This window comes from Lipophrys pholis, assembly GCF_963383615.2.
Source record: "Lipophrys pholis genome assembly, contig: SCAFFOLD_34, whole genome shotgun sequence".
Taxonomy (NCBI): Eukaryota; Metazoa; Chordata; class Actinopteri; order Blenniiformes; family Blenniidae; genus Lipophrys; species Lipophrys pholis.
Genome location: NW_028292022.1, coordinates 356984 through 379483, shown reverse-complemented (window position 1 = coordinate 379483; position 22500 = coordinate 356984). Strand labels below are relative to the sequence as shown.

General features: G+C 49.5%; 2 protein-coding genes across 2 annotated transcripts in view; one reads left to right on the top strand and one right to left on the bottom strand.

Annotated features, from left to right (window-relative positions):
- Window positions 1-8963: 8963 nt before the first annotated feature.
- Window positions 8964-17991, top strand: hacd4 (3-hydroxyacyl-CoA dehydratase 4). Its single transcript, XM_080493988.1, has 7 exons — window positions 8964-9142; window positions 12049-12155; window positions 12228-12355; window positions 12427-12536; window positions 15239-15345; window positions 17061-17159; window positions 17852-17991. Coding segments are annotated over exons 1-7 (633 nt in total). The 5' UTR covers window positions 8964-9140; the 3' UTR covers window positions 17932-17991.
- A 280-nt stretch (window positions 17992-18271) lies between these two features.
- Window positions 18272-22500, bottom strand: part of focad (focadhesin) — a gene marked incomplete at its 3' end in the record, with an annotated part of 65506 nt that continues 61277 nt past the window's right edge. The window contains 2 exon segments of the mRNA XM_080493990.1: window positions 18272-18394; window positions 18499-18504. Coding sequence (XP_080350116.1) covers window positions 18272-18394; window positions 18499-18504 — 129 coding nt within the window.

Sequence of the window (22500 nt, the reverse complement as noted above, 5' to 3'; positions counted from 1 at the left end):
TCCAGCAACAACCCAGGAGAGGTGTAGCGGGGCCTCCATCACCTCACCAACTTCAGAGGCTGTGATGTAACAACAGCAGACCCGAGTGAGCTGCTAGCAGAAGAGCTAAATAGATTCTTTGCTCGCCTCGAGACACCACAGCAGCACTCGTCTGTTCCAGCCCTGCCTCCAGCCCTGCCTCCAGCCCTGCCTCCAGCCCTGCCTCCAGCCCTGCCTCCAGCCCTGCCTCCACCCCTGCCTCCAGCCCTGCCTCCAGCCCTGCCTCCACCCCTGCCTCCACCCCTGCCTCCACCCCTGCCTCCGGCCCTGCCTCCAGCCCGGCCTCCGGCCCTGCCTCCAGCCCGGCCTCCGGCCCTGCCTCCACCCCTGCCTCCACCCCTGCCTCCGGCCATGCCTCCACCCCTGCCTCCACCCCTGCCTCCGGCCCTGCCTCCACCCCTGCCTCCACCCCTGCCTCCACCCCTGCCTCCGGCCCTGTCTCCGGCCCTGCCTCCACCCCTGCCTCCGGCCCTGCCTCCAGCCCTGCCTCCAGCCCTGCCTCCAGCCCTGCCTCCAGCCCCACCAGGCTCCCCCACCCCTCCACTGACTGTACAGGAGCACTCATCTGTTCCAGCCCTGCCTCCGGCCCTGCCTCCGGCCCTGCCTCCGGCCCTGCCTCCGGCCCTGCCTCCACCCCTGCCTCCGGCCCTGCCTCCACCCCTGCCTCCAGCCCTGCCTCCACCCCTGCCTCCGGCCCTGCCTCCGGCCCTGCCTCCAGCCGTGCCTCCACCCCCACCAGGCTCCCCCACCCCTCCACTGACTGTACAGGAGCACTCATCTGTTCCAGCCCTGCCTCCGGCCCTGCCTCCGGCCCTGCCTCCGGCCCTGCCTCCACCCCTGCCTCCGGCCCTGCCTCCACCCCTGCCTCCAGCCCTGCCTCCACCCCTGCCTCCGGCCCTGCCTCCACCCCTGCCTCCGGCCCTGCCTCCACCCCCACCAGGCTCCCCCACCCCTCCACTGACTGTACAGGAGCACGAGGTCAGGCGGGTGCTCCTGACAGTGAACCCCAGGAAAGCTGCGGGCCCAGACGGAGTTCCTGGCAAGGTGCTCAGAGCATGCGCCAACCAGCTCACCACCACCTTCACCAGGATCTTCTTCCTCTCCCTGGCCCAGGCAGTCATCCCGTCCTGCCTCAAATCAGCCACAAGAATCCCGGTGCCGAAGAAGTCTCCCGGCACCACCCTGAATGACTCCCGTCCGGTGGCCCCCACCCCGGGAATCAGGAAGTGCTTCCAGAGGCTAGTTCTACAGAACATTAAGGACCATCTCCCCAAAGATCTCCACCCCTACCAGTTCGCATAGCGGGCGAACAGATCCACTGAAGACGCCATCGCTGCAGCTCTCCACCATGCTCTGCACCACCTGGAGCAACAGCAGAGCTACGTCAGGATGCTCTTTGTGGACTACAGTTCTGCCTTTAAAGGGGACATATCATGCTAAATCCACTTTTTTAGCCCTTAAATGCATGTTGTTGTATATTTAGAGTGTTTAGAAGTACAGAAAAGTTCAAAGTAGTCTCTTCAGGTGCTCCGTTGATATCTTTATATTCTGTTTTGCTCATATTTTGCGATCGGTTTCGATTTTTCTATTCTCTATTACGTTTTTTGAACAATGACGTCACAGTATTCTCAGCGGAACTGCCAAATTAGGACATCGACATTTCGAGCAATCCGCCATTTTTGTTTCTCGCTGCGATTTTGTAGTCCAACCGAAGTTACGAGAGGATAAGTGGAAATGTTCGGTTGTTGGATGTAGTAACCCACAAGCTTCGTTACACCGTCTCCCAGCATCAGAACCTTTTCCAAGTGCCTGGTTGAGTTTTATTTTTCACAGAAATGTACCCACATCTGTGGGTAAGGTCATTTTTGTGTGCGCGAATCACTTTAAGGACGACTGCTTCAGCAACCTCCGCCAGTATAAAGAAGGATTTGCCGAAAGACTTGGTCTGATTGAGCGGTCAGTTCCTTCTATCTATGGAGACGACGAACAGAGCACTTCGGTAAGCTGTATATAACGCTAAAAAGTGTGATGATAAGACGTCCCTGTCATTGTTTTGTTAGCATTAGCAGTTGCACCGTCTTCATATGTTAGCGCTGTGTGCTCGTTTTAGATTAGAATGTAACTTCTGTGTTAAATAGTCGTTGTAATACAGGCAGTATTGTAGTAGTGGGCATGGATGGAGAAGTTAGTGTAAATATAGTAACACACCATTGCGTTACATCCATATGAAGACGTTGTTCTTCAGGTGCATCATGGTCATTTTCATCTCGCTCCGCCGGGTCCGACTCTGGCTCCAACATGTATGGCTGGATGGACAAATCTTCCCTTGTTGACATTTTGTAAATAATGTGTGAATATAAAGTTTCTGCGCCGCTAGATAATTGTATCTGTTCTATCAAACTACAAAGATGGCCGAACAGGGTGGCGTTGAACCGAGTGTCACCTCTGCAACCTGGAGAGGAGGAGGGGTATGAAGAGACCGCCCCAAAACAAGTTGCTCTCAGAAGCACATCAGAAAAGGGGTAGAAAAGGGGCCTGTGGAGCTCTAATAATGAGGAATTCAGACCCAAGCATTGCAGTTCCGAGGGGTGGAGAGGGGTGGAGAGGGGTGGAGAGGGGTGGAGAGGGGTGGAGAGGGGTGGAGAGGGTCCACTCCTTCCGCTTTCTTAGCGTCCTCATCTCCAACAACATCTCCTGGACAGAGAACATCACTGCAATCACCAAGAAGGCTCAGCAGCGGCTGCTCTTCCTGAGAGTTCTCAAGAAGTCCAACCTGGACTCCAACCTGCTGCTGCCCCTCTAGCGCCCCTCTATGGAGAGCCTGCTGCCTTACTGTATTACAGTACGGTACGGCAGCTGCACCGCTGCAGACAGGGAGAGGCTCCAGAGGGGTAAAGGCAGCACAGAGGATCATCGGCTGCTCTCTCCCCTCCCTGATGGACATTTACACCAAGGACAGCCCCACCCTGGCTCGGACCTGTTGGACCTGCTGCCCTCAGGATGGCGCTACAGGGTCATGAGATCAGAACAAACAGATCCCCAGAGCCAGAACCACTGGGAACTCTCGTATGCACTGACTTTACTTTACAGATTACCTCATAATGTGCAATATCATTTTTATAGTTTTTATTTATTTCCTGTAAATACACTGTGTACTGTTCACAGGACTGGACCGTGCACCTTACCCCCTACACCCCCCACACCCCCCACACCCCCCACCCTCCTTCTCGCACTATATTCTGCTCTTTTTAACTGGAGTTGTTTTTAATCTCACTGTACCTGTACAAGTGACAATAAAAGGCATTCTATTCTATTCTATTCTATTCTATTCTATTCTATTCTATTCTATTCTATTCTAGTAGTAGTCAAGGTGGTTGTAGTAATACTGTAAGCCTGGAACTTTCTAAGTTTGTGATGAGGGTCACATAAAAAAACTGTCTTGAAAAAAGTAAGTGTAAAACAAACTCCACTCCCCGGCCACTTTATTAGGTACACCGTGCTAGTACCGGGTTGGACCCTTTTGCCTTCAGAACTGCCTAAATCCTTGGTGGCCTAGATTCAACAAGGTCCTGGAGACATTCCTCAGAGACATTGGTCCATATGGACATGATGGCGTCACGCAGTTGCTGCAGGTTTGTCGGCTGCACATCCAGGATGTGAGTCTCCCGGTTCCACCACATCCCAAAGGTTCTACTGGAAGGAGATCTGGTGACTGTGGAGGACATTTGAGTCCAGTGAACTCATTGTCATGTTGAAGGAACCAGTCTGAGATGATTGGTGCTCTATGACATGAAGCGTTATCCTGCTGGAAGTCGCCCTCAGAAGACGGGTCCACTGTGGTCATAAAGGGACGGACATGGTCAGCAGCAATACTCAGGGAGGCTGGGGCCTTGACACCATGCTCAGTTGGTACTGGGGGGCCCAAAGTGTGCCCAGAAAATATCCCCCACACCATGACACCACCACCACCACCACCACCACCACATCCACCACCACCACCACCACCAGCCTGAACCGTTGACACAAGGCAGGATGGATCCATGCTTTCATGTTGTTGACACCAGATTCTGACCCGACCATCCGGATGTCGCAGCAGAACTGGAGACTCGTCAGACCAGGTAACGTGTCCAATCTTCTATTGTCCAGTGTTGGTGAGCCTGTGGAGGTTGGAGCCTCAGTTTCCTGTTCTTAGCTGACAGGAGTGGGTTAGGGTTAGGGTTAGGGTTAGGGTCAGGGTCAGGGTCAGGGTTAGGGTCAGGGTCAGGGTCAGGGTCAGGGTCAGGGTCAGGGTCAGGGTTAGGGTTAGGGTCAGGGTCAGGGTCAGGGTCAGGGTCAGGGTCAGGGTCAGGGTCAGGGTCAGGGTTAGGGTTAGGGTCAGGGTTAGGGTCAGGGTCAGGGTTAGGGATAGGGTTATATATGCTATATAAAGGAACTTATTAGTACTATTATTGTATTTTGTGTTCTAATACACCAGTTAGATCATAAATTAGGGTTAGGGTTAGGGTTAGGGTTAGGGTTAGGGTTAGGGTTAGGGTGTGACTCCACCCTGTAGTCAGGGTGGAGTCACATGTTTTTAATCTCAGTAGCAGACCTGACTTGTTCTTCGCCCTGAGTGAAAACCCGCCTCCACCCGCCTCCACCCGCCTCCACCAGACACACCTGAGACGGTGAGTCTCATGTCCTCTGCTGCTCGGTGCGTCCTGGCAGCTGGACACGTCTCTCACAGCAAAATACACAACTAATAGAACAAATCCTCCTGACTCAGCACATTCCTGACAGACTAATGAAAGAAAACTACGACACTCAACGTCACACAGCTCCGGTCTGCTGCAGGTCAAGTATGGGTCGGTTATATAAACTAACCTGTTCAGTCACAGATCAACTGAAGCTGGTATGGGTCGGTTATATAAACCAACCCGTTCAGTCACAGAGCAGCTGAAGCTGGTATGGGTCGGTTATATAAACTAACCAGATCAACGGAAGCTGGTATGGGTCGGTTATATAAACTAACCAGATCAACTGAAGCTGGTATGGGTCGGTTGTATAAACTAACCAGATCAACTGAAGCTGGTATGGGTCGGTTATATAAACTAACCAGATCAACTGAAGCTGGTATGGGTCGGTTATATAAACCAACCCGTTCAGTCACAGAGCAGCTGAAGCTGGTATGAGTCGGTTGTATAAACTAACCAGATCAACTGAAGCTGGTATGGGTCGGTTATATAAACTAACCAGATCAACTGAAGCTGGTATGGGTCGGTTATATAAACTAACCAGATCAACTGAAGCTGGTATGGGTAGGTTGTATAAACCAACCCGTTCAGTCACAGAGCAGCTGAAGCTGGTATGGGTCGGTTATATAAACTAACCAGATCAACTGAAGCTGGTATGGGTCGGTTATATAAACTAACCAGATCAACTGAAGCTGGTATGGGTCGGTTGTATAAACTAACCAGATCAACTGAAGCTTTTTCACGCTGCAGCTCAGGTTGGTTCTTTCTTTAATCTCGACTTTAGACGGGTCGTTAAGTTGAAATCCGAGCGGAGCAGCTTCGACGTGATTCTGTCCGACGTGCACAGACTCCGACTCCGGTGTGGGATGAGGTCCAAACTAGTTAGAGCAGCACGTTTTGTTCTGGTAACGATCCTACATCAGGCCAATGCTGCAGTGTCGATACTGACACGGTGGCGGTCTCTGTCCATTGTAGTGGTCTTCTGAACGTCGTCCATGGACCGAGAGTCTCGATTGAACCTGGGACACCTTGTTCTAACATTCCAGCTCGACCCCAGCACCTCCCGCTGGGGCGGGAAAGTGGGTGGTGGGATATGAGGCTCCTGGGGGTGGAGAGTTGACTGTCCTCCTGGTCGGGCCTTCGCTTTTCCTGGTCTGGGGCGCGGCGGCTGGGGCCATCTCTGCCTCGCAGGGTTGGGGGGCGGTGGGCTTCGCTGCCGGGATTGGGGGGCCTTTCTCAGCTTGGCGGCTTGGGTCGGGGCCTGGGGCCCTGTGCCCTTTATCCTTCTCCTGTGGGCTCCTCTTGCCTGGGGGGGTCCTCTCTGCATTCTCCATCTGGTGCTTTCTGGGCGGGGGCGTGGCTCTCTGGGGTGGTTCTCTGGGGTCTCCCCGGGTCTGGGGGGTTGCGGTCAACCGGGGTGGCGGTGTCCGGGCCCAATGGCCTCGGGCCCCGGGGTGTCGCTACGGGTCCCCCCCACACCAGTGTTGGCCACACCCAGTGGACAAACCACACACACACACACACACACACACACACACACACACACACACACACACACACACACACACACACACACACACACACACACACACACACACACACACACTTCCACTCCTCACTAAAGGTGCTTCTGAAGTTGCTTGTTCTCTGTCATCATTTGCTCAAACTGTCAAAATCATGTTCCTCTTTTGTTGTTGCTTCTTTGTTAATTCATGTTCCTGCTTCATCTTACTGTCTAGATAGAGCTGCTCAGGCTGGTTAATCTAGAAAATCATCTTACTGTCTAGATAGAGCTGCTCAGGCTGGTTAATCTAGAAAATCATCTTACTGTCTAGATAGAGCTGCTCAGGCTGGTTAATCTAGAAAATCATGTTCCTGTCTAGATAGAGCTGCTCAGGCTGGTTAATCTAGAAAATCATGTTACTGTCTAGATAGAGCTGCTCGGGCTGGTTTAATCTAGAACATCATGTTACTGTCTAGATAGAGCTGCTCGGGCTGGTTAATCTAGAAAATCATCTTACTGTCTAGATAGAGCTGCTCAGGCTGGTTAATCTAGAAAATCATCTTACTGTCTAGATAGAGCTGCTCGGGCTGGTTAATCTAGAAAATCATCTTACTGTCTAGATAGAGCTGCTCGGGCTGGTTTAATCTAAAAATCTTCTTTCTGTCTAGATAGAGCTGCTCGGGCTGGTTAATCTAGAAAATCATCTTACTGTCTAGATAGAGCTGCTCGGGCCGGTTAATCTAGAAAATCATCTTACTGTCTAGATAGAGCTGCTCGGGCTGGTTAATCTAGAAAATCATGTTACTGTCTAGATAGAGCTGCTCAGGCGGGTTAATCTAGAAAATCATCTTACTGTCTAGATAGAGCTGCTCAGGCTGGTTAATCTAGAAACTCATGTTCCTGTCTAGATAGAGCTGCTCAGAGTGGTTAATCTAGAAAATCATGTTCCTGTCTAGATAGAGCTGCTCGGGCTGGTTAATCTAGAAAATCATCTTACTGTCTAGATAGAGCGGCTCGGGCTGGTTAATCTAGAAAATCATCTTACTGTCTAGATAGAGCTGCTCGGGCTGGTTAATCTAGAAAATCATCTTACTGTCTAGATAGAGCTGCTCGGGCTGGTTAATCTAGAAAATCATCTTACTGTCTAGATAGAGCTGCTCGGGCTGGTTAATCTAGAAAATCATGTTACTGTCTAGATAGAGCTGCCCGGGCTGGTTAATCTAGAAAATCATCTTACTGTCTAGATAGAGCTGCCCGGGCTGGTTAATCTAGAAAATCATTTTATTGTCTAGATAGAGCTGCTCGGGCTGGTTTAATCTAGAAAATCATCTTACGGTCTAGATAGAGCTGCTCGGGCTGGTTTAATCTAGAAAATCATCTTACGGTCTAGATAGAGCTGCTCGGGCTGGTTAATCTAGAAAATCATCTTACTGTCTAGATAGAGCTGCTCAGGCTGGTTAATCTAGAAAATCAGTTTACTGTCTAGATAGAGCTGCTCAGGCTGGTTTAATCTAGAAAATCATCTTACGGTCTAGATAGAGCTGCTCAGGCTGGTTAATCTAGAAAATCATCTTAATGTCTAGATAGAGCTGCTCGGGCTGGTTTAATCTAAAATCATCTTACTGTCTAGATAGAGCTGCTCAGGCTGGTTTAATCTAGAAAATCATCTTACGGTCTAGATAGAGCTGCTCGGGCTGGTTAATCTAGAAAATCATCTTACTGTCTAGATAGAGCTGCTCAGGCTGGTTAATCTAGAAAATCAGTTTACTGTCTAGATAGAGCTGCTCAGGCTGGTTAATCTAGAAAATCAGTTTACTGTCTAGATAGAGCTGCTCAGGCTGGTTTAATCTAGAAAATCATCTTACGGTCTAGATAGAGCTGCTCAGGCTGGTTAATCTAGAAAATCATCTTAATGTCTAGATAGAGCTGCTCGGGCTGGTTTAATCTAAAATCATCTTACTGTCTAGATAGAGCCGCTCAGGCTGGTTTAATCTAGAAAAGCATCTTACTGTCTAGATAGAGCTGCTCAGCAGTAGACTCTGTAGTGAGTCTAATGCTTCTAACGACTCTGTAGTGACTCTACTAACTGTAGAGACTCTAGTGACTCTTGAGCTAAAGATGAACACAAACAACTGAAGAGTTTCAAGGAGTCAAACATGGTTCAACCTGCTTCAATCATTTCTTAATAATTGTGTGTGTGTGTGTGTGTGTGTGTGTGTGTGTGTGTGTGTGTGTGTGTGTGTGTGTGTGTGTGTGTGTGTGTGTGTGTGTGTGTGTGTGTGTGTGTGTGTGCTGTGCTGTGCTGCCATTGGTGGAGCCTCAGACGACTCCTTCCTGCTCTGATCCAGACCTTCTCCCTGCACTCGGCGTCTCTGCTGGCAGAACCACCGACTGAAGGATTGTTTCACTTCCTGCTGCTGCAGAACGACTGCAGAACGACTGCAGAAGGACTGCAGAACGACTGCAGAACGACTGCAGAAGGACTGCAGAAGGACTGCAGAACGACTGCAGAACGACTGCAGAAGGACTGCAGAACGACTGCAGAACGACTGCAGAAGGACTGCAGAACGACTGCAGAAGGACTGCAGAACGACTTCAGAACGACTGCAGAACGACTGCAGAACGACTGCAGAACGACTGCAGAAGGACAGCAGGACGCCTGGCGAAGGACAGCAGGACGCCTGGCGAAGGACAGCAGGACGCCTGGCGAAGGACAGCAGGACGCCTGGCGAAGAGCTGCACATCATAAGCACACAGACGCTGCAGCAGGAGGTGAAGCAGAGCGAAGGTGAAGCGCAGCAGGAAGCAGGGTGGAGGTCAGAGTTCTGAGCTGATCGTCTCCCTTCAACACCCTGTGGAGGAGAATGTGAGTAACGAGAGCGCTGCAGGAATGTAGAGTATTTCTGGGTGTGGGGGAAAGAACCCGACCCTCCATGTAACCGTCTCAGGGTTTGGAGGGTTCCTGGTGAACTGGTGGAGGAGCAGCAGAACGTTCTCTGCTCCTTCAACTCTTCCCTCCTCAATGTAGGTCACGTACCTGATACATGAAGACACGAGAGACATACATGAAGACATGAGAGACATACATGAAGACATGAGAGACATACATGAAGACATGAGAGACATACATGAAGACACGAGAGACATACATGAAGACATGAGAGACATACATGAAGACATGAGAGAGATACATGAAGACACGAGAGACATACATGAAGACATGAGAGATACATGAAGACATGAGAGACATACATGAAGACATGAGAGACATACATGAAGACATGAGAGACATACGTGAAGACATGAGAGAGATACATGAAGACATGAGAGACATACATGAAGACATGAGAGATACATGAAGACATGAGAGACATACATGAAGACATGAGAGACATACGTGAAGACATGAGAGACATACGTGGAGACATGAGAGAGATACATGAAGACATGAGAGACATACATGAAGACATGAGAGACATAGATGAAGACATGAGAGACATACGTGAAGACATGAGAGATACATGAAGACATGAGAGAGATACGTGAAGACATGAGAGAGATACATGAAGACATGAGAGACATACGTGAAGACATGAGAGACATACATGAAGACATGAGAGACATACATGGAGACATGAGAGACATACATGAAGACACGAGAGACATACATGAAGACATGAGAGATACATGAAGACATGAGAGATACATGAAGACATGAGAGATACATGAAGACATGAGAGACATACATGAAGACATGAGAGACATACAGGAAGACATGAGAGATACATGAAGACACGAGAGACATACATGAAGACATGAGAGAGATATGTGAAGACATGAGAGACATACATGAAGACATGAGAGACATACATGAAGACATGAGAGATACATGAAGACATGAGAGAGATACATGAAGACATGAGAGACATACATGAAGACATGAGAGACATACGTGAAGACATGAGAGAGATACGTGAAGACATGAGAGACATACATGAAGACATGAGAGATACATGAGAGACATACATGAAGACATGAGAGACATAGATGAAGACATGAGAGACATACGTGAAGACATGAGAGATACATGAAGACATGAGAGAGATACGTGAAGACATGAGAGAGATACATGAAGACATGAGAGACATACGTGAAGACATGAGAGACATACATGAAGACATGAGAGACATACATGAAGACATGAGAGACATACATGGAGACATGAGAGACATACATGAAGACATGAGAGACATACATGAAGACATGAGAGACATACAGGAAGACATGAGAGATACATGAAGACACGAGAGACATACATGAAGACATGAGAGATACATGAAGACATGAGAGAGATACATGAAGACATGAGAGATACATGAAGACATGAGAGACATACATGAAGACATGAGAGACATACGTGAAGACATGAGAGACATACATGAAGACATGAGAGACATACATGGAGACATGAGAGACATACATGAAGACATGAGAGACATACATGAAGACATGAGAGACATACATGAAGACATTAGAGAGATACGTGAAGACATGAGAGACATACGTGAAGACATGAGAGAGATATGTGAAGACATGAGAGACATACATGAAGACATGAGAGACATACATGAAGACATGAGAGATACATGAAGACATGAGAGAGATACATGAAGACATGAGAGACATACATGAAGACATGAGAGACATACATGAAGACATGAGAGACATACGTGAAGACATGAGAGAGATACATGAAGACATGAGAGACATACATGAAGACATGAGAGATACATGAAGACATGAGAGACATACATGAAGACATGAGAGACATACGTGAAGACATGAGAGAGATACATGAAGACATGAGAGACATACATGAAGACATTAGAGAGATACGTGAAGACATGAGAGACATACGTGAAGACATGAGAGAGATATGTGAAGACATGAGAGACATACATGAAGACATGAGAGACATACATGAAGACATGAGAGACATACATGGAGACATGAGAGACATACATGAAGACATGAGAGAGATACATGAAGACATGAGAGACATACATGAAGACATGAGAGACATACGTGAAGACATGAGAGAGGTAAACAAAGTGAAATGAGCTCAAAATGAAAACGGATGTTATGTGATGAGAAGAAGAAGAAAACCTCCAGCTGAATTGATCGAGATTGATGAAGTTCAAACCTCAAGAGAGGAAAGTTCTCAGGAGAAGTCTCAGGGGAAAGTATGAGACATGATGATCAGATGAAAGTATGAGACATGATTATCAGAGGAAAGCATGAAACATGATTATCAGATGAAAGTATGAAACATGATTATCAGATGAAAGTATGAAACTCATGATTATCAGATGAAAGTATGAAACATGATTATCAGATGAAAGTATGAGACATGATTATCAGATCAAAGTATGAAACATGATGATCAAAGGAAAGTATGAGACACCTGAGGAGACGGTTCACACTTACATGGAACCTGAAACTGGACTGAAGCAGACCAATTGAGAACCATACGAGACGGGAACAGGGACCAGACCGGGTCACTCTGGTCCAGAATGGACTCAGCAGCTGTGGTCTGTAACAGAGATCCTGGACAGGACCTGAAGAATCCCTGGACCAGAGGCTGAGTCCCGGTCCACAGCAGCCAGAACCATCCTGGTGTTTCAGGAGGGACGATGCTGGGAGTTTCGGTTCTCTTTCCTCCTTGACTGGATCTGAAGCAGAATGTTTGTCTTCCACCTCCTGGTCTTGCAGGCTCAGCTTCAGACGTTCCTACATCTTCACCTACAACCTGTTCCAGTTCTGCGGCCACACGTGGATCCTGGCCAACACCCTGGCCCGGTTCTTCACCTTTGGAGCAGGTGAGGGGGCGGAGCCTGGGCCGGGAGCTCTGCGTGGCAGGATGACCTGCAGCCTCCATGTTTGACCCTCAGACGCTGTGGCGGACACGGTCTACTCGGTGGGCTTCGTGATGGGACTGTGCCAGCTGCTGTCCGTCCTGGAGCTCTTCCACATCGCCGACGGCATCGAGAAGGCTCCACTGCTTCCTCGCCTGGTCCAGGTACCAGCCTCCACCCGCTGCTGAAGCACCGCAGCACCGGAGGCTTCCAGACCTCCGCTTTGTTCCCACAGGTGGTGGAGAAGAACCTCCTGCTGGCCCTGGTCATCACGCTGGAGCAGATCCAGGCTCACGCTGTGGTCTGGGTCCAGTTCTTCCTCTGGAACATTCTGGACCTCTTGAGGTATCTGAACTGATCGTACGTACTTTGACCAGAAGGTTCCTGGCGTGAAGGAAGACCCTCGCTCTCACTCAAACTAAACGTCTCCTCGGTCTCGCTGCTCAGACGTTCCCTCGCTGCTCAGACGTTCCCTCGCTGCCCAGACGTTCCCTCGCTGCCCAGACGTTCCCTCGCTGCTCAGACGTTCCCTCGCTGCTCAGACGTTCCCTCGCTGCCCAGACGTTCCCTCGCTGCTCAGACGTTCCCTCGCTGCTCAGACGTTCCCTCGCTGCCCAGACGTTCCCTCGCTGCTCAGACGTTCCCTCGCTGCCCAGACGTTCCCTCGCTGCTCAGACGTTCCCTCGCTGCCCAGACGTTCCCTCGCTGCCCAGACGTTCCCTCGCTGCTCAGACGTTCCCTCGCTGCTCACTCGTTCCCTCGCTGCTCAGACGTTCCCTCGCTGCCCAGACGTTCCCTCGCTGCCCAGACGTTCTCCCTCGCTGCCCAGACGTTCCCTCGCTGGTCAGACGTTCCCTCGCTGCTCAGACGTTCTCCCTCGCTGCCCAGACGTTCCCTCGCTGCTCAGACGTTCCCTCGCTGCTCAGACGTTCCCTCGCTGCCCAGACGTTCCCTCGCTGCTCAGACGTTCCCTCGCTGCCCAGACGTTCCCTCGCTGCTCAGACGTTCCCTCGCTGCCCAGACGTTCCCTCGCTGCCCAGACGTTCCCTCGCTGCTCAGACGTTCCCTCGCTGCTCACTCGTTCCCTCGCTGCTCAGACGTTCCCTCGCTGCCCAGACGTTCCCTCGCTGCCCAGACGTTCTCCCTCGCTGCCCAGACGTTCCCTCGCTGGTCAGACATTCCCTCGCTGCTCAGACGTTCTCCCTCGCTGCCCAGACGTTCCCTCGCTGCTCAGTCGTTCCCTCGCTGCTCAGACGTTCTCCCTCGCTGCCCAGACGTTCCCTCGCTGCTCAGACGTTCCCTCGCTGCTCAGACGTTCCCTCGCTGCCCAGTCGTGGACGGTACTGAGAGAACGGTGCCTGTTTGGGTACCAGCATTACAGAACGGTTCCCATTGTCAGGAGCCTAGTCCAGCCGTCTGCTGATTGGTCAGTGGTGTACGTCACTCTCAACACGCCCGTCAGCGGCGCGCCTGTTAAGCTAGGCACCGCTGCAGCTTTATGGACCAGCGCTCTGAGAACCTGGAACCCACTGTGTTCTGAGCTGCTGCTGCTTTGGGAACATTAGTGTTCCGCTTCCTCTTGTGTAACGATGTCACATACCTGCCTGGTCACACGGTTCTCACTACCCCACCTACCTGGTCACACGGTTCTCACTACCCCACCTACCTGGTCACACGGTTCTCACTACCCCACCTACCTGGTCACACGGTTCTCACTACCCCACCTGCCTGGTCACACGGTTCTCACTACCCCACCTACCTGGTCACACGGTTCTCACTACCCCACCTACCTGGTCACACGGTTCTCACAACCCCACCTACCTGGTCACCCTACTCTCTGTGGTCGGAACGGCAAAGTGTCGGGTCTCGGTACGGTTTCCTTTACCGTCCTGTCACATCCTGTACCTCCTCTTCATCCTGTACCTCCTCTTCATCCTGTACCTCCTCTTCATCCTGTACCTCCTGTCCATCCTGTACCTCCTCTTCCTCCTGTACCTCCTGTACCCCCTCTTCATCCTGTACCTCCTCTTCATCCTGTACCTCCTCTTCATCCTGTACCCCCTCTTCATCCTGTACCTCCTCTTCATCCTGTACCTCCTCTTCATCCTGTACCCCCTCTTCATCCTGTACCTCCTGTACCCCCTCTTCATCCTGTACCTCCTCTTCATCCTGTACCTCCTCTTCATCCTGTACCCCCTCTTCATCCTGTACCTCCTCTTCATCCTGTACCTCCTCTTCATCCTGTACCCCCTCTTCATCCTGTACCTCCTGTACCCCCTCTTCATCCTGTACCTCCTCTTCATCCTGTACCTCCTGTCCATCCTGTACCTCCTCTTCATCCTGTACCTCCTGTACCCCCTCTTCATCCTGTCCCCCCTCTTCGTCCTGTACCTCCTCTTCATCCTGTACCTCCTGTCCCTCCTCTTCATCTTGTACCTCCTGTCCCCCCTCTTCATCCTGTACCTCCTGTCCCCCCTCTTCATCCTGTACCTCCTGTCCCCCCTCTTCATCCTGTCCCTCCTCTTCCTCCTGTTCAGTGGTACTGTGTGCTGTGATTAGTGCCGCACTGGACGGCAAGTGGTGCCCTGATGAAGCACTGAAGCCTGTCAGCAGATGTGTGGCGCTCCATCAGGGTGGAGCTTCATCAGGGTGGTGTGGTGCTCTATCAGGGTGGAGCTTCATCAGGGTGGAGCTCCATCAGAGTGACGCTTCATCAGGGTGGAGCTCCATCAGAGTGACGCTTCATCAGGGTGGAGCTCCATAAGGGTGGGGCCTCGTCAGGGTGTTGTGCTCCATCAGGGTGAAGCTTCATCAAGGTGGTGTGGAGCTCTATCAGGGTGGAGCTTCATCAGGTTGAAGCTTCATCAGGGTGGTGTGGTACTCTATCAGGGTGTTGTGCTCCATCAGGGTGAAGCTTCATCAAGGTGGTGTGGAGCTCTATCAGGGTGGAGCTTCATCAGGTTGAAGCTTCATCAGGGTGGTGTGGTACTCTATCAGGGTGGAGCTTCATCAGGGTGGAGCTCCGCCCTGACGTAGACTGTCTTCAGGTACCCTCATGAGCTGCTGCGTCTGATGGAGGCGCCGTCCAGCGCCATGCTGTGGAGCCGCTACACCCTGTGGATCCCGGTCTACGTCCTGTCAGCAGTGACTGAAGGTGATGACTCTCCTGGATCCTTTACTGATCCTGAATGATTATTGATCCTTTACTGATCCTGAATGATTATTGATCCTTTACTGATCCTGAATGATTATTGATCCTTTATTGATCCTGAATGATTATTGATCCTTTACTGATCCTGAATGATTATTGATCCTTTACTGATCCCGCGGGGGGGGGGGGGGGGGGGGGGGTATTTGTGGGTGCAGCACCCGGGGGTCAAAGGTCACACGCCTGCGAGGCTCAGATCCTCGGGCGGAGGAGCTCCACCTCCTTTATTATTTCACATATTTACCTAAACTGTATGTCAGGCTGATCATCATTTCACACATTTGTAATATTTTAGTAGTTTCAGCCACTTTAGCTTGAATTAAATCCATTTTCTTTTGAAAGAAACTTGTTTTTAGTTCTTCTCTTTTCCTCTTCGCTGCTCAGACTCGTTCAGGAATCTGCTGGTTGGAGTTTTCGAGCCGTTACATTAATTCAGTCAAAGCTTCATGGAGTCACTACAGTCATTAGTCACTAGTCATTAGAATCATTAGTCACTAGAGTTATTAGTCACTACAGTCACTAGAGTCATTAGAATCATTAGTCACTACAGTCATTAGTCACTAGTCATTAGAATCATTAGTCACTAGAGTCATTAGTCACTACAGTCACTACAGTCATTAGAATCATTAGTCACTAGAGTCATTAGTCACTACAGTCACTAGAGTCATTAGAATCATTAGTCACTACAGTTATTAGTCATTAGTCACTACAGTTATTAGTCACTACAGTTATTAGTCATTAGTCACTACAATCATTAGTCACTACAGTCACTAGTCACTAGAATCATTAGTCACTAGAGTCATTAGTCACTACAGTCACTACAGTCATTAGAATCATTAGTCACTAGAGTCATTAGTCACTACAGTCACTAGAGTCATTAGAATCATTAGTCACTACAGTTATTAGTCATTAGTCACTACAATCATTAGTCACTACAGTCACTAGTCACTACAGTCACTAGTCATTAGTCACTACAGTTATTAGTCACTAGAGTCATTAGTCACTAGTTATTAGTCATTAGTCACTACAGTTATTAGTCACTACAGTTATTAGAGTCACTACAATCATTAGTCACTACAGTCACTAGTCACTACAGTTATTAGTCACTACAGTCACTAGAGTCATTAGTCACTACAGTTATTAGTCACTACAGTCACTAGAGTCATTAGTCACTACAGTCACTACAGTCATTAGTCACTACAGTCACTAGAGTCATTAGTCACTACAGTCATTAGTCACTACAGTTATTAGAGTCACTACAGTCATTAGTCACTAGTCATCAGAGTCACTACAAAGGATCAGAGCTGCATTAAGTTCGTCTGCATGTTGAAATTTCTCAACATCTTGTTCACTGAGCTGTTGTGTAAAGGAAGTGCAGGAAATGAGCCAACCCCCCCCCCCCCCCCCCAAACACACACACTTATCAGTCACACACACACGAGGCCGTTTAACGACAGAAACACATAATTTAACCAACATAGTTGTGTTCTACATGAAGAGGTCCTGAAACGGTTTGATCTCCAACATCAAAGAAGGAACACGACGGGATCAAAGGTCAAACGCACGGAACACCTCTAACGGTGAGAAATACTGCAGTGTCAGCAGTTCATTTCAGTGTGTGTGTGTGTGTGTGTGTGTGTGTGTGTGTGTGTGTGCTTCAGGTTTCCTGATCTACCAGGCTCTCCTCTTCATGGACGGAGGATCTTCACACACCAACCTGGTCCTGCTGCTGATCTCCTACCTGCCTGTGGTCACCCTGGGTCAGTTCCGTGTGTGTGTGTGTGTCTCCAGGCGATGTGACGGTGTGTGTGTGTGTGTGTCTCCAGGCGGTGTGACGGTGTGTGTGTGTGTGTGTGTGTGTGTGTGTGTGTGTGTGTGTGTGTCCAGGAGGAGTGACAGTGTGTGTGTGTGTGTGTGTGTGTGTGTTTGTGTGTGTCCAGGAGGAGTGACAGTGTGTGTGTGTGTTTGTGTGTGTCCAGGAGGAGTGACAGTGTGTGTGTGTGTGTCCAGGCGGTGTGATGGTGTGTGTGTGTGTGTGTGTGTGTGTGTGTGTGTTTGTGTGTGTCCAGGAGGAGTGACAGTGTGTGTGTGTGTCCAGGCGGTGTGACAGTGTGTGTGTGTGTCCAGGAGGAGTGACAGTGTGTGTGCGTGTGTGTGTGTGTGTGTGTTTGTGTGTGTCCAGGCGGTGTGACAGTGTGTGTGTGTGTCCAGGAGGAGTGACAGTGTGTGTGTGTGTGTGTGTGTGTGTGTGTTTGTGTGTGTCCAGGAGGAGTGACAGTGTGTGTGTGTGTCCAGGAGGAGTGACAGTGTGTGTGTGTGTCCAGGCGGTGTGACAGTGTGTGTGTGTGTCCAGGAGTGACAGTGTGTGTGTGTGTGTGTGTGTGTGTGTGTGTGTGTGTGTGTGTGTGTTTGTGTGTGTCCAGGAGGAGTGACAGTGTGTGTGTGTGTCCAGGCGGTGTGACAGTGTGGCAGCTCCTGGAGGAGAGACGACATCAGCTACAGAAGTGGAACAGGAAGTTGAGGAGGAAGTGAGGAGTGGAACAGGAAGTTGAGGGGGAAGTGAGGAGTGGAACAGGAAGTTGAGGAGGAAGTGAGGAGTGGAACAGGAAGTTGAGGAGGAAGTGAGAAGGACTTCCTGTTAGTCAGTCAGATTAAATGAAGACAGACTCAGACGTCACAAACTTTCTGTTTAATGACACAAAGAGTTTGACTCCTCACGACGAGCTGCTGGATGCTGTGTTACCATGGTAACACGAAGCTGCTGGATGCTGTGTTACCATGGCAACACGAAGCTGCTGGATGCTGTGTTACCATGGCAACACGAAGCTGCTGGATGCTGTGTTACCATAGGAACAGCGTCCCGGGTCCTGGACTACCAGCCGTAGGCTCTGGTCCAAACCGTCTTCTTCCTGAACTCTGCCCGAGACTTCAGAGCCAGCAGAGCAGCTGGAAGAACAACACAACAGTACACATGACTACACAACAGTACACATGACTACACAACAGTACACATGACTACACAACAGTACACAACAGTACACATGACTACACAACAGTAAACATGACAACACAACAGTACACATGACTACACAACAGTACACATGACTACACAACAGTACACAACAGTACACATGACGACACAACAGTACACATGACTACACAACAGTAAACATGACTACACAACAGTACACAACAGTACACATGACGACACAACAGTACACAACAGTACACATGACGACACAACAGTACACATGACGACACAACAGTACACAACAGTACACATGACTACACAACAGTAAACATGACAACACAACAGTACACATGACTACACAACAGTACACATGACTACACAACAGTACACAACAGTACACATGACGACACAACAGTACACAACAGTACACATGACGACACAACAGTACACATGACGACACAACAGTACACAACAGTACACATGACAACACCAACAGTACACAACAGTACACATCACTACACAACAGTACAGCGGCGCAGAGTACTCTCGCCTCACAGCAAGAAGGTCGTGGGTTCAAATCCAGCCCAGGGCCTTTCATGTACTCTGTGTATGCGGGGGTTTCCTCTGGGTACTCCTCCCACATTCTGCACCCCCCAGCTCCCCTGAGCGCTGCTCTGTGAGGCTGCTACCGGGATTAATACACAACAGTACACAACACCTCCAGTACCACTGTGAGGAACCTGGGAACCATTAAACAATCCGTAATATTTCCAACATGAGAACCATGCTGACTCAGAGTGATGCTGAAAAAGTAATCCATCATTAGTTACTTCCAGAGTAACTATTGTAACTCCCTATCATCAGGGTGGAACAATAACTGGTTCTAAATGCTGCAGCCAGAGTCGTGACCAGAACCAGCACCAGAGATCAGCTCACTCCAATACTAACCTCGCTTCATTGGTTCCCTGTTCTATCTAGAAGAGAATTTAAAATCCTCCTTCTAACTTAGAACGCTCTGAACAACCAGGTTCCATCAGATCTTAAAGAACTGCTGGTCCCAGATCTCCCCAGAAGAACCCTTGGTTCTCACAGTGCTGGCTTACTGGAGGTTCCTAGCTTTTCTAAAGTAGAACGGAGGCGGAGCTTTCAGCTTTCAGGTTCCTCTGATGTGGAACCAGATCCCAGTTTCAGTTAGGGAGGCTGAAACAGGTTCTACTGTTAAGGTTCTACTCAAGACTGTTCTATTTACTGAAGCTACAGTGAGGACTGCTTCAAGACACTGCAGCCCCCCCCCCCCTTCCTCTCCTCTATCCCCCTATATCTCTGTCTGTTCTACCCCTTCCTCTCCTCTATCCCCCTATATCTCCCTGTCTGTTCTACCCCTTCCTCTCCTCTATCCCCCTATATCTCCCTGTCTGTTCTACCTTTTCCTCTCCTCTATCCCCCTATATCTCCCTGTCTGTTCTATCCCTTCCTCTCCTCTATCCCCCTATATCTCTCTGTCTGTTCTATCCCTTCCTCTCCTCTATCCCCCTATATCTCCCTGTCTGTTCTATCCCTTCCTCTCCTCTATCCCCCTATATCTCCCTGTCTGTTCTACCCCTTCCTCTCCTCTATCCCCCTATATCTCTCTGTCTGTTCTATCCCTTCCTCTCCTCTATCCCCCTATATCTCTGTCTGTTCTACCCCTTCCTCTCCTCTATCCCCCTATATCTCCCTGTCTGTTCTACCCCTTCCTCTCCTCTATCCCCCTATATCTCCCTGTCTGTTCTACCTTTTCCTCTCCTCTATCCCCCTATATCTCCCTGTCTGTTCTATCCCTTCCTCTCCTCTATCCCCCTATATCTCTCTGTCTGTTCTATCCCTTCCTCTCCTCTATCCCCCTATATCTCCCTGTCTGTTCTATCCCTTCCTCTCCTCTATCCCCCTATATCTCCCTGTCTGTTCTACCCCTTCCTCTCCTCTATCCCCCTATATCTCTCTGTCTGTTCTATCCCTTCCTCTCCTCTATCCCCCTATATCTCTGTCTGTTCTACCCCTTCCTCTCCTCTATCCCCCTATATCTCCCTGTCTGTTCTACCCCTTCCTCTCCTCTATCCCCCTATATCTCCCTGTCTGTTCTACCTTTTCCTCTCCTCTATCCCCCTATATCTCCCTGTCTGTTCTATCCCTTCCTCTCCTCTATCCCCCTATATCTCTCTGTCTGTTCTATCCCTTCCTCTCCTCTATCCCCCTATATCTCCCTGTCTGTTCTATCCCTTCCTCTCCTCTATCCCCCTATATCTCCCTGTCTGTTCTACCCCTTCCTCTCCTCTATCCCCCTATATCTCTCTGTCTGTTCTATCCCTTCCTCTCCTCTATCCCCCTATATCTCTGTCTGTTCTACCCCTTCCTCTCCTCTATCCCCCTATATCTCCCTGTCTGTTCTACCCCTTCCTCTCCTCTATCCCCCTATATCTCCCTGTCTGTTCTACCTTTTCCTCTCCTCTATCCCCCTATATCTCCCTGTCTGTTCTATCCCTTCCTCTCCTCTATCCCCCTATATCTCTCTGTCTGTTCTATCCCTTCCTCTCCTCTATCCCCCTATATCTCCCTGTCTGTTCTACCCCTTCCTCTCCTCTATCCCCCTATATCTCCCTGTCTGTTCTACCCCTTCCTCTCCTCTATCCCCCTATATCTCCCTGTCTGTTCTATCCCTTCCTCTCCTCTATCCCCCTATATCTCTCTGTCTGTTCTATCCTTCCTCTCCTCTATCCCCCTATATCTCCCTGTCTGTTCTATCCCTTCCTCTCCTCTATCCCCCTATATCTCTCTGTCTGTTCTATCCCTTCCTCTCCTCTATCCCCCTATATCTCTCTGTCTGTTCTACCCCTTCCTCTCCTCTATCCCCCTATATCTCCCTGTCTGTTCTACCCCTTCCTCTCCTCTATCCCCCTATATCTCTCTGTCTGTTCTATCCCTTCCTCTCCTCTATCCCCCTATATCTCCCTGTCTGTTCTATCCCTTCCTCTCCTCTATCCCCCTATATCTCTCTGTCTGTTCTACCCCTTCCTCTCCTCTATCCCCCTATATCTCCCTGTCTGTTCTACCCCTTCCTCTCCTCTATCCCCCTATATCTCCCTGTCTGTTCTACCCCTTCCTCTCTCTATCCCCCCACCCCACCCTTCAGAAGAACGCCTCCACCTCTGGTCTCCACCTGTTGGGTTTCTCTGTTAAAAGCACATAGAAATGACTGTGTTGTATTTGATGCTGTATAAATAAAGTTGAATTGAATCACATCACTACACACTGAGTAGTTTATGATATTTCCTCTTTGTGAAGAAGTGAAATCATGATTTCATGATAATTCTTGCTTTGGAGATGAATTTAGACTGGAGCTGATCAATAGAACCCTGACTGATCAACTATAGGATCAATAGAACCCTGACTGATCAACTATAGGATCAATAGAACCCTGACTGATCAATAGAACCCTGACTGATCAACTATAGGATCAATAGAACCCTGACTGATCAATAGAACCCTGAATGATCAACTGTAGGATCAATAGAACCCTGACTGATCAATAGAACCCTGAATGATCAACTATAGGATCAATAGAACCCTGACTGATCAACTATAGGATCAATAGAACCCTGACTGATCAACTATAGGATCAATAGAACCCTGACTGATCAATAGAACCCTGAATGATCAACTGTAGGATCAATAGAACCCTGACTGATCAATAGAACCCTGAATGATCAACTGTAGGATCAATAGAAACCTGACGGATCAATAGACACCTGGAGACGGAGGACGGGTGTTTCCTTGTCGACACGTTGGAGAATGGAGAAGCAGAAGAAGGAGCATCAAAACCACAGAAGAACCAGCCACATCACTCCACCCTGAAATCCCTCCACAGCGCCAACTCACAACTGAGAACCAGGTCTCCCTCCTCTCCCACCTGTGCATCCAAGGCCACGCCCCCTTTACCTTCAGGAAGTCAAACTAGGGCCCCGTTTCCATGACAACAAAATACGAGTGTACCAGCAAAACCTTCCTCACTTTGGAGGTTCTGTTTCCACGACACCAGTGTTCTGATCCACTGAGTCCATGAAGTTTTTATCTGGACTCCCAGAGTAGAAAGG